Source organism: Neolamprologus multifasciatus, chromosome 6 (assembly GCF_963576455.1).
Source record: "Neolamprologus multifasciatus chromosome 6, fNeoMul1.2, whole genome shotgun sequence".
NCBI lineage: Eukaryota > Metazoa > Chordata > Actinopteri > Cichliformes > Cichlidae > Neolamprologus > Neolamprologus multifasciatus.
The window spans coordinates 20,614,155-20,629,497 of record NC_140444.1 but is presented as its reverse complement, the minus strand read 5'-3'; the positions used below and the strand labels follow the sequence as shown (position 1 = coordinate 20,629,497).

At 40.8% G+C, this 15,343-nt stretch overlaps 1 protein-coding gene across 3 annotated transcripts in view; it reads left to right on the top strand.

Moving 5' to 3' along the window:
- The first annotated feature begins 493 nt into the window (after positions 1-493).
- dlc1 (DLC1 Rho GTPase activating protein) overlaps positions 494-15,343 on the top strand; it is an 81,688-nt gene continuing 66,838 nt past the window's right edge. Inside the window, exons 1-4 of one of the 3 annotated variants that reach the window (XM_085161654.1) lie at positions 494-699; positions 1,906-3,823; positions 7,959-8,093; positions 8,211-8,339. In XM_085161654.1, the coding sequence (XP_085017780.1) occupies positions 1,970-3,823; positions 7,959-8,093; positions 8,211-8,339 (2,118 nt within the window). In that variant the 5' untranslated portion in view covers positions 494-699; positions 1,906-1,969. Of the gene's footprint in view, positions 1,055-1,905; positions 3,824-7,958; positions 8,094-8,210; positions 8,340-15,343 lie in introns of all 3 variants that reach the window. The other 2 variants (XM_085161652.1, XM_085161653.1) reach the window with 2 other exon arrangements.

Below are 15,343 nucleotides of genomic sequence, written 5' to 3'. Positions count from 1 at the left end.
TTACCATTTTAGTGTATTTTTAAATACCTCCCCCCAACCAGATTAACTATAAAGATATCTTGCCTTGTATTTTTTTTCACGGGTGCCAGTATTTTTTTTTTTTATCTAAGAATACTTGTAGTTACAAGATGACAAATTTGCTGCAGATATATCTGCCAAAACATTAGAGCAATCTCAGTTGGCTCGCAGACCGAAGTCTCATGAAGCAGCCTGTCTGTTACTAATCAAAGCCAACTCCTCCTGCCCAGCTTGGTGAAATAGGGAGCTAAAGAAGAACGAAGAAAATGTCTCCTGAAAAGAGAAGCAATATTTCTGAAATAGCGAGTAGCGAGTGTACAGTAGAGGAGGGTGGAGTGTATGGTGTGTTACGAGAGTTGTGAGACGGGGGATGGGGCTCCTGAGATGTGACTCAGACTCACTGTCAAAACCAGCGGGGAGGGGACCTGATGAGAAAAAAGGATAGAGCGGAGGAGAGAAGGGAGGGCTGGGAGAAAAGAAAACCCAGCCCCTCTTACACCAACCCGACTCTTGAGCGTTCAGCGTCAGCAAAAACCATAATGTGATCAAGATGGAAGTTGTCCATGGACTTTTCACTGCTTCCCGGCTTTCTGCCTTCCTCCGGGGGCTTCACTGCCTGTCCAACAGTTTTACTGCGAAGATACTGACTCGAGTCTAGAAAAAGGCTCGTAGAAGCTTAAAGTAAGGACTTCTTGCTTGGAAAGAATGAAGTAAAATTTCCCAAACGTGGAAAGATTTCTTTTGATGGATGAATGAAAAGTCAGCTTGAGAAACATCTCTTGGCAAACTGCATTTCAGGAACTAATTGATCTGCAATCTTTGGTTTGGATTATATATTCCACTTCTGGATTTCCACAAAAGCTTTCAGATTATGTTGCTAAACAATGTGTCATCACTGGAGTATTTATGAGAAGTAAACATCAGTGTTCCTCCACTGTAGAATGTGGAGTTCGGCTGTCAGCTGTTCGTTGGAGTGCAAGTAAGAGGAGCGACTGCTTTTTGGACCTTTCCCTTATTTTACATATAACCAAATCAGGTACATGGTTGTGCCAAAGGGTGCAAATGGCAGTTAGAACCGTCATCCTTCTGACTTAAAATGAAAATTTGGGAAAAAAAAACTCTTCAAGCAGGTCTTCCATTTTTAAAATACTTTCAATACACTTAAAAAAATCTGATTCTTTGTCACAGACTACTTAAGGTGGCTATGCTATGTTGTTTTGAATTGTGTTATTTACATAGTACAGAATGGTTCTCTTTAATCAAAATATTTTATTTGTCTGTCTCGACACATAGCAGATTTACACTATGTTTCTTCACATCTATAAATTGAAATCAACCACAAAAGGAAGAAAAAACACAGAGCAGTGTAATGCAGTATATCTTAGTTTGAATTCTGTGATAAGACTTGCACTTGGTTCTGTGATAGTGTTGGATTCTGTTCCAGTTTTACTTCAATCTACTTCAGTCTCTTATTTTTGTAGGTGAATGGGTGCAGAAAGACTATTAACCAACACCCAGCACTTTTTCAGACTGGTTTTTTTTTTTACTGTTACAATAGTGCAAATCTGACAAACTGCTTTGTTTACAGTTTCCTGTTTGTGATAAGATAAACAATCAGAGGGATGTCCACATTAATCTCAACGATTTAAGCTTTCTCCGTCTTAAAAAATTAAACAATTGTTAGAGATCAGAGTAGTTTACTTGTAGTTGCCAAGCTGAAATATGGAAAAACTCTGCTTCAAAAGAAATCGGATTCCTGGGTTAAATTAATACACTTGGGTTGCTTACTTGAAAGTTGAAGCATTATTTGTACATTCAGCTCCTGCAAAGTGAAAACTTTGCAACACTGGCTATTTCTTATCTCCTTTTCTCCTCTTGTTGCACCAGATCTGCTCCTTCTATTTAACCTGGCATCAAAAGCAGCTTTATGGGATAGCATTGGCTGCCCATCATGCCAGTAGCCATACGTAAAAGAAGCTGGGAGGAGCATGTGACTCACCCGTCAGGATTACAGTACAGCTATGATGATCTGGATCTCGTCTGCTGTCATGGGCTCGAAGGCGATGGGCTATGGATGGGTTCTGCGGGTTCGAAACAAGGTAGACGGGCAAGGTGTTCCTCTATGCCAGAAGGATGCCACCAGCTGCCTATAAATGACCCTGCTCAGACTTGTGAAAGAGGAGCTTCTGTGATGAATGATGATACTGAACCAGAACACTTAAAACTAATGGAAAACAATGGAAAGGATTTGCAGGAGTCAGTGGATCGGTCTTATGAGTTGGTGGGTGTTGGCATACTCCCAAAGACTGACTCTGACTCAGAGGATCTCCAAACCGCAAGCCCTGGGAATTTTGGAGAGTTTTGTAATTCAAACAGTGGTATGTCTAGTGCAAATATTTCTTGTGCAACTGATAGCAGTGATAACACTATCGATAATAAAAGTGATTTGTGCACAGAAAGTTGCCAGAATCACAGCATGTGCGATGACAGTGTCTTTAAAAGTGCACGTATCTCTCACCAACAATACGTCTCTATCTCTTCCAACAATGTGCCTCCATTGTCTGAATGTGCTGGTGAGCAACCTGGCAAAGTTCCAAACCATCAGGATACAAAGGGGAGCCATAGAGAGGGTTACAGCAGACCTCCTGAAATCACTGGGGCCACAGTAAACTGTTGCTCTGCTGCCGAACAGGAACCTCAACCCGACCTCCCAGATGTTGAGGAAAGCAAGACTGTCATCTCTGACCTGCCTGGTATGAATGTTCTGCTAAGCTCAGCAAATATGGAGGGTGGTGAAGCACTGTCGCTAATCAACAAAACTGTGGAATCATTAGTAGCAGATGGAGAATGTGACAAAGGAATATCTGAGAGCCGGAATGCATGTTCTGCTGACAAGCAAGATGGATTGAGTGACCTAGGAACTCTAAATGAAAATACAGGACTGAGCTGTCTCTCAAGAGTCACTGTAGGAGAAGAGCGGGACCATGAAGCCTGTGCTGGACCGTTGGATAAGGATCATGGTTGGGAAATATCCAACCAGACATTGTTGGAGCAGCACAATGTTGAAATGTTAGCGGAGAGCAGGCCCCAGGGAGAGAAAAGTGCACAAGCAGAAAGCAGCGCGAAAAAAGGACACGTCAGACCTATTGAATCATCTGATGTTAGTGTCATAAATCAGTGCTGCTCTTTAATGGCAGACAGCAACGTGTCATCTAAACAAATGAATTCTGGACATGCAGGAGATGCCATTGGGACAAACACGACACAGTGTGCAGATAAGGATGTGAAAGTTTATGTAAGTCAGTCACTGGGAAATACTGACCAAAGTTTAGCGCCTGTTAGTGAGGATTTCGCCATTCCTCATCAGACAGAATATAGTTGTTCAAAACTGGACACTATACCAGAGATCAGCCCTGTGGAGGCAAAAGACAGCTCTCTACTTCATGCTCAAAAGAATAATGATGTTAACAGTACCCCAAATCCAGCTGCTGAGCGCTGCTGTTTGGATGATAAACACGAGGTTGCTGAACAACACACGCAAAACCTGCCACCATGCTCTACAGAGGTCAACGAGGGACTCCATGGTAACCGAGCCTCAGGTCCTCACTTCAGTGAGTCACCTGCCTCTGAGGTGGCAGATGGTCACAGAGAACACCACCAGCCAGGAGCCACAATGGAGGCGTCAAGGGAAGACGTACGTTCAGTTATATACAACGATACACAAGACGGCAGTTTGGCTTTAGATGGAACATATGAGCATGCAGATCAGAAAGAAGACAACGTGTTCAAAGTGCGGCTCAGAAAGGTAAGAATAAATATGATACAGAAGTTGAATGGATGTACAATTACTAGTTTACTACATGTATACTAGTTTAGATCAGTTTTGCAAGTTCTGTCTTTGTAATTCTGCGACTTGAATGCTTCTAATGAACAGACACTTACTGGGCACACATAATTTTGGTCCCACACTCTGGCAAGTGTCTCGGAAAACACTGACTTCACTCTCACATGCTTACAGATCTGTGAGGGGGCTGTGTGGAAGGGGGGGGGGGGGGGGGTCTGTGAAATGTTGTACTTTTTCTCAACCGCTCATTGCAAAACAAGGTCCTATAAGGGCATGGAGACCATGAACGCAGAGGGGCTGGAAGCTCAAAGTAATCTCTAGGGTGAAATGCTTAAACTGTTTTCTCTAGCAAATACTGTATCGTGTGCTGTTTTCACACTGTTAGCAGCATGCTTATGTGGTACAAAAATATACCAAAAATCTTAGAAACAAAGCAACAATCAGACAATCGAAACTGTATTCACTAATTAGTTGCTGTAGTTTCAGTCCTTTTAAAATAACAGTAGGAAGCCCATTAATTTGGACAAGAAACGTATTGTGAGAAGTTAAATTCCTGTGTGACATTCAAGATCAAATTGATCACACTCTTGTAAACAGTGACACGTCTGAGTTTGTTTTATTATAAAAACTCGTGGAACGTTTCATATTCATATTAATTCACCTATTTTGCATTAATCAGACGTATAAATATTTATAGTAACACCATTTATAAGAATGCCAAGATAACTGCAAAGAGCCACACAGATATTTTCTGATAGAGACTCACTGATATAGGATTTTTAAGGCTCATACCAGTGTTTGGTGATTTAAATATCTGATATGTATATATAGTATAAATAGATTTCCCTAACACTTGTTGTGTGTAGTTATTGATGGGTCCCTACTAAGATAATATGACATTTTTTCCGTCACAAGTTGTGGATTATTCGTTCACTCTTGACTCTGCTCTAATCCACTCGCTGTTGTGTTTGTGATGTCCCCAGATACATGTTGCCATAAGTGAAGTTAAGAGTGGTGGGCAAAGTTTGCTGCATTATTACCCATAACATGATTGAAGAGTATTTCTCCTGAATCTTCTTTACTTTTTACATGTATCGCCTGTTATAAATGTTGAAATGGATGTATCGGCAAATAGCCAATATCAGCTGGTATTGGCATGGCTGATATATCGGTTGGGTTCTATTTTTGAATATACCATATCGTTAGCAATTATAATTTCTCATGTGATGACATAAGTTATGTTATTACAACTCCTTCATTATTTGTTGAAACAAAAGGAGTCCATGTGCAACTGTGCAGTGTATGGTTAACTATAGCTTGTTGGCTATAGTTTACATAATGTGAAAATAGTGCTGATTATTGTGCTATTGTTTGGTCATATTCAGTTGTTTTGTATATAAATCTATTGATGTGTGCTGCCATGACCCTAATAATATACCACAACCCCTTCCTAATAGTAGAATAAAATGCAGGCATACAATAAAAAAAAATATTTGGCTTGTAGTCTAGAATAGAAACCCTAAAATCAGCTGGTGCTGAGTGGTTTATGTGTCATATATTGACACTCTGGTTATTGCTGTGTTCCTGAAAAGCCTATGGGTTGTGTAATCCTAAAGATTATCATAGCATTATTTCCACATAAATTTTTTAGAAACTTTGGAGCCACTTTTAGCCATGACTAATGTTGAAGTCAGTCCACCAACTGCCAAAAACAATAGATCATATTCCAACAGGGAGACATGGAAAACCAGTGGCACATTTTCCCCTGGCTCTAATTTCAAACTTAGGATGACTTTAAATACCCCACCAAAGAAGCAGGATTTTGGAACGTGAAAAGACCAGTTAAGCCAGTGGAAGAAGCCAACAATTCATCTACCATATGGTAATGGCTTGCCTCATCTTTGACTGCAACGTGATTTGTGTGTCCAGTTTAGCGCAGGAAATGTGCCGTATAGAAGACCCTGCTGATAACATATATAAATTAAAAATGTATAGCTTTATCCCACGGGACATAAAAAATGGGAGAAGAGTGTTTTCAATATCAGAGAATTGCTGAGCTTATGTTAGTTTCTTTAGTGGATAATGACAGAAGCAGCCTGGAATGATCTCTGACAAGATATTGTACTGACTAATGATTGCATCCCCCAGTAGACAAAGTTTTTGTTACAGATTCAGCTTGTAAAACGAACCCATCTGGTTTGCATAACGGCTTGAGATTAAGCTGATATTGGGCTTTGTTACTGTGTTTATTTGTTTTAGCAACAAGGCCTTATCCTGACCCCAAGGCCAAACTGGCTCAACAGTCAGCAGACAACTTGGCTCTCTCTCGTGCTCTCTCTTTTCCTTTTTGGCCTCTTTGTCTGAATTAATTAAGAGAGCCCACTCAATGCAGAGGTCTGAGAAATGGGATGCAGACTGGCTGTAAGACAGGCGACTGAGGGGTCTTGAAAAAAGAGCAAGTTAAGGGGAAGGAGGGATCTAAGAGTTCAAACAGTGTGGGAAACATCTCCCATCTCAAAAAAACAGGAAGTTAAGTGGAATGTGACAGAAACCTCAAAAATGGGAAAGACAGAAAAGAAACCTTCTGAGAACACCCAAACCACCAGAATGCCCCTAAAAACGTTGCCTCCGAGGCAACTGAAGTTTACGCTTGCACTTGTTTTTCACTCTGCCGTTTTGTGGTTGTTTTTGCCATCCCGAGCCAGATGCTTTTGTTCATTCAGCGAGGCCTCGTAAAGATGTCATTGTTTTACAACGGTACAATGTTTCATTGTGATACTTTGCCAAGAAGATGGGACCGTAGCGCTGCGCGCTGCGCTCTGCGCTCTGCCGCGAGCTAGAAATGTCAGTGAATGCATCAGTGTGAAGCGCATTTCCCCGACACACATGGCATGTCATTTGCGCTCTCAGCAAACCGATAGGATCTGACTTTGACAGCCAAATTGGGCACTAACTGGAAAATAAATGTAGAAGCAGTCATAAGACATTATTAGGTTTGGAGCCGGAAGCCAGGCACAGGGATGAGGCTACCTTTAGTATGCTGACTCTATTAGCACATTTATGATTAAGCCATGCTGACCATTTCAGCAGACACATTTATGATCTGTAAAAAGTGCATAACCTAAAGATTCCTCTTCAAGGTACTGCATGTAGAGACAAACCAGGCATGAAAGCCAGCCTCACATCCACTTGTTTTTGTAGCTTTGCGTAAGCATACAGTCACAGTGGCTGTGTGTGTGCCATGAGCTCACTCTCATTAAGAGTTTAACAGCATCTGTTTGCGGGGATTGTAACAAGGTTTGTTTGTGGGTAATGGGCCAGCCATGAAATTTCCTTGGGTTCTTCTCAAGGGTAAAGCTCAGACAGGGAGCCACACCCGGTGCCAAGATAAGACAGGCAGAGGGAAATGAAAACATACTGCTTTAAGCAGCGAAGAAAAGGATATTACACGTTTTACTCCTGCTCAAATTGCATGAAAACAACATAGAGCTTAAGGTTAGCAGAGGACAGAGTGGTAGGTGGAGTGTGATGCAATGCTGGATTGTAGCATGTCGGTCTGCTTGTCTTGCACAAGTCAAACCACCTGAGGTCAGTATGAGACTTGTTATCACAGCCCTAAGATGGATAAATTAGCACAGCAGATTAAAGGGCAAATAAGTGGAGTGTTAAAGTAATGACAGAGGCGAAACAAAAGAGATGGCCATTAAATGGCCACAATGTGTAAATCAGCTATTTTAATTGGCTGAAGTGGAAGGTTGCTGGGGAACACAGAGGAACAAAGAACAAAGGAACAATTAGATGTATTTTGTACTTGAAATCATGCTTAAAAGTTATAAGCCTTTTAAAACAAAGTCACTGACTCTGTGAATAGTTCTGATCTTACTGTATAGTACTGACTTTTGGCTTTTCCGGTCACATTTCTAATTACATTTCACATATATATTTCATATTTCTTTTCTCTTCCTGATCATCTGGTCACAGATCACAGATGACACTGGAGAAAAAAGTTTTATTAGAGAAGTGGAACATATGTGGCACATTCAATGCTGGCCTTAATAGGTTGTGAGTTTGACTGTTCTCCACTGATCTGTCTCAGCGTGGGCATGCTCGCTTGGACTCAATGGTGCTGCTGCTGATGAAGTTGGACCAGCTAGATCAGGAAATTGAGAATGCCCTCATTGCTACTTCCTCCATGGACAGCACAGCCACCTTCCATCGACGGCATCACCCGGTACCCACACAACTGAGTTATCTAGCTGGATGTGACAGCAGTTTTTTCTATATTTGAAACTGTGCAACAGTTCAGCGTTCTCAGTGAACTATATTGTTTGTTTTTTTACTTGTGCAGGAGTTTGATTTAGGAACCTCTTCAGCAACGTCACAACCACCCGCACATCCACATGCTGCTGTTGTTGCTGCTGCTGCTGCTTTGTCTTCAGGAACTCCACAAGCCCTTGGAGCAAAGCCTAAGAGTGGGGTAAGTCAGCACCCGAATGTATATAGAAATCATAACAAGGTTCCAGATTCCAACTGACTGATCACATTTTCTAGCAAAATGTCACTGACATAACTAAAACACACGGGCAGTTAAAATATGAAAATATTTTTGAAAATGACTAAAAAGCCAGAAAATAGACAAAAATAGCAAAAAATAAACTGACATTAACATTTAAACTTAAAAAGCAGTGACAATAAAACACCTAATTTTTCAAGGTGAAAGATCAAATAAATGTTAATGAAATATAAAGAATATCCTGCATATAAAAAGGTACATTTCTAACATAAAATAGTTTTTTTCTTTCACAGTATACCAAAAAAAAAAAAACTGTAACAGGAAATAGTCTTCACGTTTAGCTTAAGTGTTCGAACTAATCACTTTACAATGTGAGTCACCCGTTCACATGCCAGCTGTAATGGAGCTGCCACAGAAGGCGCCCGCCTGATCTCGATCAGCTTACAGTCTGGTGATCTGCCCGATGATACTTGGGCACACTGAAGAGCCAGGGGTTGGAGAACCAGCCATTCAATAAGTCAATAACCTGCTTGTGCCTCTATAGCCACAACAGCACACTACAAATCAGGCACTACTCTTAACTTCCAAAACACTGGTTAAACTGGGGCCACTGTTGCCAGATTTTAGTCCTGAGGCCTATTTCGCAAGACATGAGCTGACACGGGTGTTTCATTGTAAAATGTCAAGGACACAAATATGCCTATCATATGACAAAAGTGGTATAGTGGTTAAGTTACTCAGTGGTGCTAGAATAGATGAGACATCTACTAAGAATCCCAATCTCAGGCATGTAATTCAAGACATAAAGACCTGATGCAGTTAACATCCTCTGCAGGTGTGAAACAGAATGGCATGGTGGAGAAATACCCAATGCAAGTATTTGGAAAAGAGGAAGGGTCTTGGGTTATCTTTTTGCTTGGGGTGAAGACTTTTTTTTGCTTCCATTGAGATGCATGATGAGATAGTGGGCTGAAGACAGGAAGGTTTGGAAAGAGAGGAGGGGAGGACACACAGTAAATGTCCCCAGGCATATTTGAACCTGGACCTCTGGAATAGCCTTACAGTATATTGGTCACCTGCTTCATCCGGTGAACACCCGTGAAGGCTCTAGGTTTTAACATTTAGCAAAGTAAAGTAAAGGTTGGCAAACTGAGTGCACGTACTATCGTTCCAATCAAGTGGCTGGAGATTGGTTGCAACTCTATAGATAAAAAATGGTAAATGGCCTGTGTTTGTATAGTGCTTTACTAGTCCCTAAGGACCCCAAAGCGCTTTACACAACCAGTCATCCACCCATTCACACACACATTCACACACATAACAGTGTTGCAACCTGATCTTTGAGAATCACTGAGTTGGACACTCAGTTAGGCTCCCAGTTCACACACGCACACCAAGTGTACAACTTCTTCCTCTGACTCTATACATGCCATTTAATATTTATAGGCCGTGCAACAAAACCTTAGTTTGCATTAGTCTGGGTAAGACTTGCACAGAAACTAGACCTGTGTCACAATCTGACTCCATTCAGAGGTCCACTTCTATCATGTTATTCTAGAAAAATACATTCAATATTTTTTGATGAACAGCAGCAAAAAACGAGACATGTTTTCCTATTCTGGGGCTTTCACTGGTTTTCCTTTACTTGTTTCTAGATTCTGCCACCAGAATGATGTAACTATGACCTCCACTCCAAATTGGTCCATAATCTTACTGAGTAAACAGATTTAGGTCCCCACAACACTAGTAATATCTGGACCACACAGACACACATACTCAATCTTCCAATTGTAGGAATGTCCCTCAGCTCTCAGGGCTTAGTAAAGCAGACGTTAAAACTCTCTAATTAGCTGGTTCCAAAGATCTAGATCCCTTCACCCCATCAAAAGGGTCAGAAAGGGGGGTCTGGGAGGTGAAAAGCCAGGGCAAGAGGGAGCAGTGGGGGACACGCTTCGAGTGAGACGTGTGTCTAAAACCCTTGCATGCTCACTTAATGATTTTGTCAGCCTTGCATAGCCATTGCCTACATTCAAGCAAGCCTTTCTATGTCAAAACTGGTTAAAATGACATAGAGTAAAATCAAATCAAATCAATTTATTTATATAGCACTTTTCACAGGATAAAAACCACAAAGTGCTTCACAGTAATATAAAACAGAAATACATAAAATACATTAATCATAGTATTATTAATGTATAACTTTGTAACCTTTGTAACCTTACAGAAGTGTCTGAGTTACTTTAAAAAATATATATATATTAATTTCACGATTTATCTGTTGCAATGCCACAGTTGACATTGCTGTGTGCTGTTTATCTTCCCTGCCGTCAAAAAACATAAGAACAGTTCTTGGTTCATTTAAAGGGTACATATCAACATCCTCAGTGATGTGTGATTTATTATGTCTGTAGCCAGCAGTTTCCACAACCTCCATTCCTACAGTAACCCAAGGTAACTCACTAGGCTTGGGTAAACACAGCTTTCACTGTGCCTAATAGAAGGCCTTTTACAGTGGTGGCCCCGTGGAGTGATTGATTGAGGCCAAAGAGATGAAGACTTGGTGAAGGGGATCTCAGTAGTTCATAGTTGCAGGGGTCCTTTCAGACATAAAATGTTGTGACACCCACTTAATCTTTTTACCTACACAATACAAATCCACTGGCCTTTCCTAAAAGAAAACAGGAAAGGCAATCTGGCAACCTATTGGCTATTTCTGGTGGGTTTAGCCTCTGGAGAGGACAGGGGTTCTGATATAGCCAGCAGATATCTGGGCCAAGACTGTTTGATTATTTTTATTTATTTTAAATGCTTCAGTTCAGTTTAGACTCATTTTTTAACACTGACAGGTTGTTGGTATTTGTCAGGTCTGTAGACTTTATCAAAGATGAACAAAGCTTCTGGGTGGAAAAATGAAGCCAGTGAAGAAGGGTTAAACCTGCATTATATCTCAGGGCCACCAGATGGTGATGGCTGTGGCTGCAAAAAGACTGCAAAGTATTATAGAAATGTATAGATAAACAGATTTCTGATTTGGGTTGGGTTTATGGCCTTAGACACATTTTGAGTCATAGTAGATAAAAAATAAAGCCTGTTTTGTAAATCTTGGTTATGATATTTTTTAAAACGAAGGATTATAAGTGCTTACTCTTTGGCTAACAACTTTGGCTAACATTTTATTTTTATTTTATTTAGTAAAAACTGGTTTTAACTGTGGGGCAGCACGGAGGCACGGTAGTTAGCAATGTCACCTCACTGCAAGTTTGAATCCACCACCTGGCCGGGGCCTCTCTGTGTGGAGTTTGCATGTTCTCCTCATGTTTGCGTGGGTTCTCTTTGAGTACTTCGGCTTCCTCCCACAGTCCAAAGACATGAAGTTAATATGGGTAGGTAAATTTATGATTCTAAATGGCCCATAGATGTGAATATGAGTGCGAATGGTTGCCTGTCTCTCTGTGTTAGACTTGCGATATTCTGGCGACCCGTCCAGGGTGGGCCCATCGTAGCTAGGATAGTGCTCCAGCCTCTCGATGATCCTAATAAGGATAAGTGGAAGAGAATGGATGGATGGATAGTTTTAATTGTTTTTTATCTTTAGTTACGTATAATAACTTTGGTTAACTGGTAGTTTTGAGATTGCACTTTTCCACTCCTTACCAGAACATGCAACCAGTGTTTGCTCTAATATAAATTCAGACTGCAAAACAACCTTCTAGTATCAACAGTCTTGTCACTTACCTGTAGACATGAACACACATGCAACTCTAAATAGAGATTACAGGAAAGGCAGTACAAGATTTATTTTTCTTTTGTGTGGGTGTAATCTCAGGTTATGATAGGAAATAACTTAATCCTAATTCCTAGTATTAATTTTTATTCTGTACTAATGACAGCTTTTATAGATTGTACATGTGTTGACTGAATTGCCAGAAGTGCTTATAGTACAACAAATGCATCATCACAAAAGGCATCTAAATCATAATCAGGTTTAATTACCACCCCTCTGACACACTGTCGCCAATATCTAAGCATTACAATAGAATAATAGGATTTATTGAAAAGCCTCTGAATTATATAAAATTAGGAGGTACCTGTACTTTAGTTGCCCCATACACAGTAAATTGACATATCCAAACAATCAGGTCATACTCATAAAACAAGCCTTGTATTGTCTCACTACAAAAATGTTGAAACAACCAAAATCTCAGATAGCCTGCTGTAAAATTAAAAGGGAAAAAATATAACCCTATTAGGAAATCTCTCGCCCTTTTCTGCATCGCTTTTTCACCAACATTTGTACATGTTGCCGTGAGCATCTCTTGACATCAGTCAGGAAGGTATTTGCAAGTTTACACAGGACAGAGCAAACAACATATCTCTTTAGCAAACCAGGGGGTGAGTGCGGCCCGACTGAGGGTAAAATGCTACCATACACGCTTTTGTAATTTACGAGAGAGAGCAGCCAAGCTGAAGCAATTAGAGCACAGTCTGGACCGTCTGAGAAAGTAAAATATGGGCATAGTATGATTTGAAATAACTGTTTAACTGCAGTTCTAATTCTTTCTGAATTCTCTGTGATTCCCACATGTACATCAAAGCATCGAGAAAGCTGTGGTGAAAAAGAGTGACACTCTCATCGCTGACATGCATGCGTTTCTGCGTGTGTATGTTTGTGCAGGATGTGCTAAAAGTAAAGTGTTTATCATTTTTGCATTAACATTCCTTCCATTTCTTCAGCTGGATTATGCAAGATGTGTCTGGTGTTTGTTCTGACACTATCCCCATGACACCTCCATAAACACAGTGCAACACTCGGGTGTAAACACACCGCATCTACTGAAGCACTGTCTCATGCTGTCCCGACCTTTACGTAACCACGCTAAAGGTGATATGTGGTTGTATCTGTTTGTGATGAGTGGACATTCACTTGGCATGCGCAGTATCATTCCTTTGCTGCTGTGGATAAGGTATTGGGTTCATGTGAATGCATTCTTGGCTCCTTGCAAGTTTAGCCGGTGGGTATTGTTAGCCTCCAGCAGGTGGCTGTTATTCTTGCATAGAATGTGAGCCGAACACTTAGCGGATGTTGTGCTGCAGCAGGTGTTTGTTCTTATCCTGGAACCGCTATTCTTTACTCTGAGTGTTTTTGTTGGCAGGTTTATATTACTTGCTTAGTGTGGCAGGTGTCTTGAACTGTTGGTTAGCTTGCATTATTGTGTTGCAACAGGTGAGTTTTATTTGCTTTATAGACTAGTGGGTACACTGATTCGAATGTATATTGTATTCATGGCTGTAAATAATGATTATTTTTGTTTTTTGGTTTGATGATTGTGCACTGATTACATTACAAGTTGGTTTCATCAACTGTTTTCTAAAAGTCACAAGAGCATCTTTACCTTTTTTTGCATTCATTTTACATTATAAAGGACCAGAACAGTAAAAAGTATAAAATTATTCATGCTTGACCATCTTAAACCAGTAAACAGGTGTAATAATTTTAAACTAATACAATCCTAGTATAAAAATGAGTATTTATTTGTCCAAAATTAGAGTAGATAAGAACTCTGTAGTGACATTACTGCACCATCCGCAGTGCAAGAAGTATTTGTTATGCGACTCTATTTTTAGGGCTCTGCCGCTGCAAAGGATGTGCCAAGTCACAGAGGCGGGCGGAGCCTGCTGACCCTTATCCACCTTCCTTTAAATGTTACAGTCGGAAACAACATATCAGTCACCTTGGGCAGCGACAGTTCCCATGAGCAAGGCATGTAACACAGAAGCTGCTGAACAAATCGCATAACTGCCCGTTAAATTTAGCACAGGGGTGTTTCACATGTCATGCACATGATGACAGGGAAGGTGCTGGCGGGCACCACCTCTCATTCGTCTTCGGTGAACATTCCATGGAGCGGTGACCTTTGACCGTATGTTTGGATCTGTATTCTGTCTCCATAGCAACAGTATTCAATTTTACCTCTGGTTTCACTGCCAGTGAATTTAGAAAGTAAAAGTTTCCATATCTGGGTTCATGGGATTGTTTTGTTTTTTTCTGGGAGGGATGATTGATTGAGAGATATTTCTATTTCAGAATGACGGAAAGACTCTACTCCCTGTCAGTAGGTTATGTATGAACATGGCTCTTTATCTGTCTGGTGGACAATAGAAGTGCTGTGGTTTGCGTGCTAAGGTCACTGGCAGATCTCTGCTCTGTCCTTCCTCCATGTTCCGTTTTGGCAGCCTCGCAGTCCCCAAACATCCTACATCCAGACCACACCTTCTCCACGTCCCAGGCAGATAAAAGTCTGACTTTTTTGCTACTTTCACTGCCTTTTATTTATCATTGCATTTACTCCCACTCTCTCCCACTCCTGTCTGTGGTCAATAGTCGACACAATGGGCAACAGGCGTAATTATGTTTGCCTACATTCCACCCACATATTGGCTTAAAGGCTGTAGTAGGCCATAATGAGTCAGGGAGCTATGAAACCAGTCACCATTCAGTCTGTCAAGGGCTGCCAGCAGTGGCTCTGGTCATGGCCATGCTAGCAGCTTTATGTAGTGTCATTGTCCCCAAGGTCACTTCTCTGCTGAGCACAGCTGTAACAAGGAGACAAACAGGGACCTGCTGTGGTTTCCAAAAAGAGGGTAAGAAAAAAGAAAAGGCTTATGTTTGGAACAGGATGTGGAAAATGAATTTCTCCTCATCCCCCATAAGGAAATTCCTGTTGAATGAAGGCTAAAGCCAGTGCATAAAGTACTCCAAGGGAATTGATTCACAGTGCCCAATAAATGTATTAGACTACCTGTCACAAAAACAAGAAAGCAACTGTCGAAAACATATTTAAAACTCATAAAAATGTATCATTATTTATCATTTATCAATCTGAACTCGTTTATATCTAAATTTGAGCCAGCACCTTGGACTCAGTAAGAAATGAATCGTGCATAACATTCAACAACTAAAATTCTAT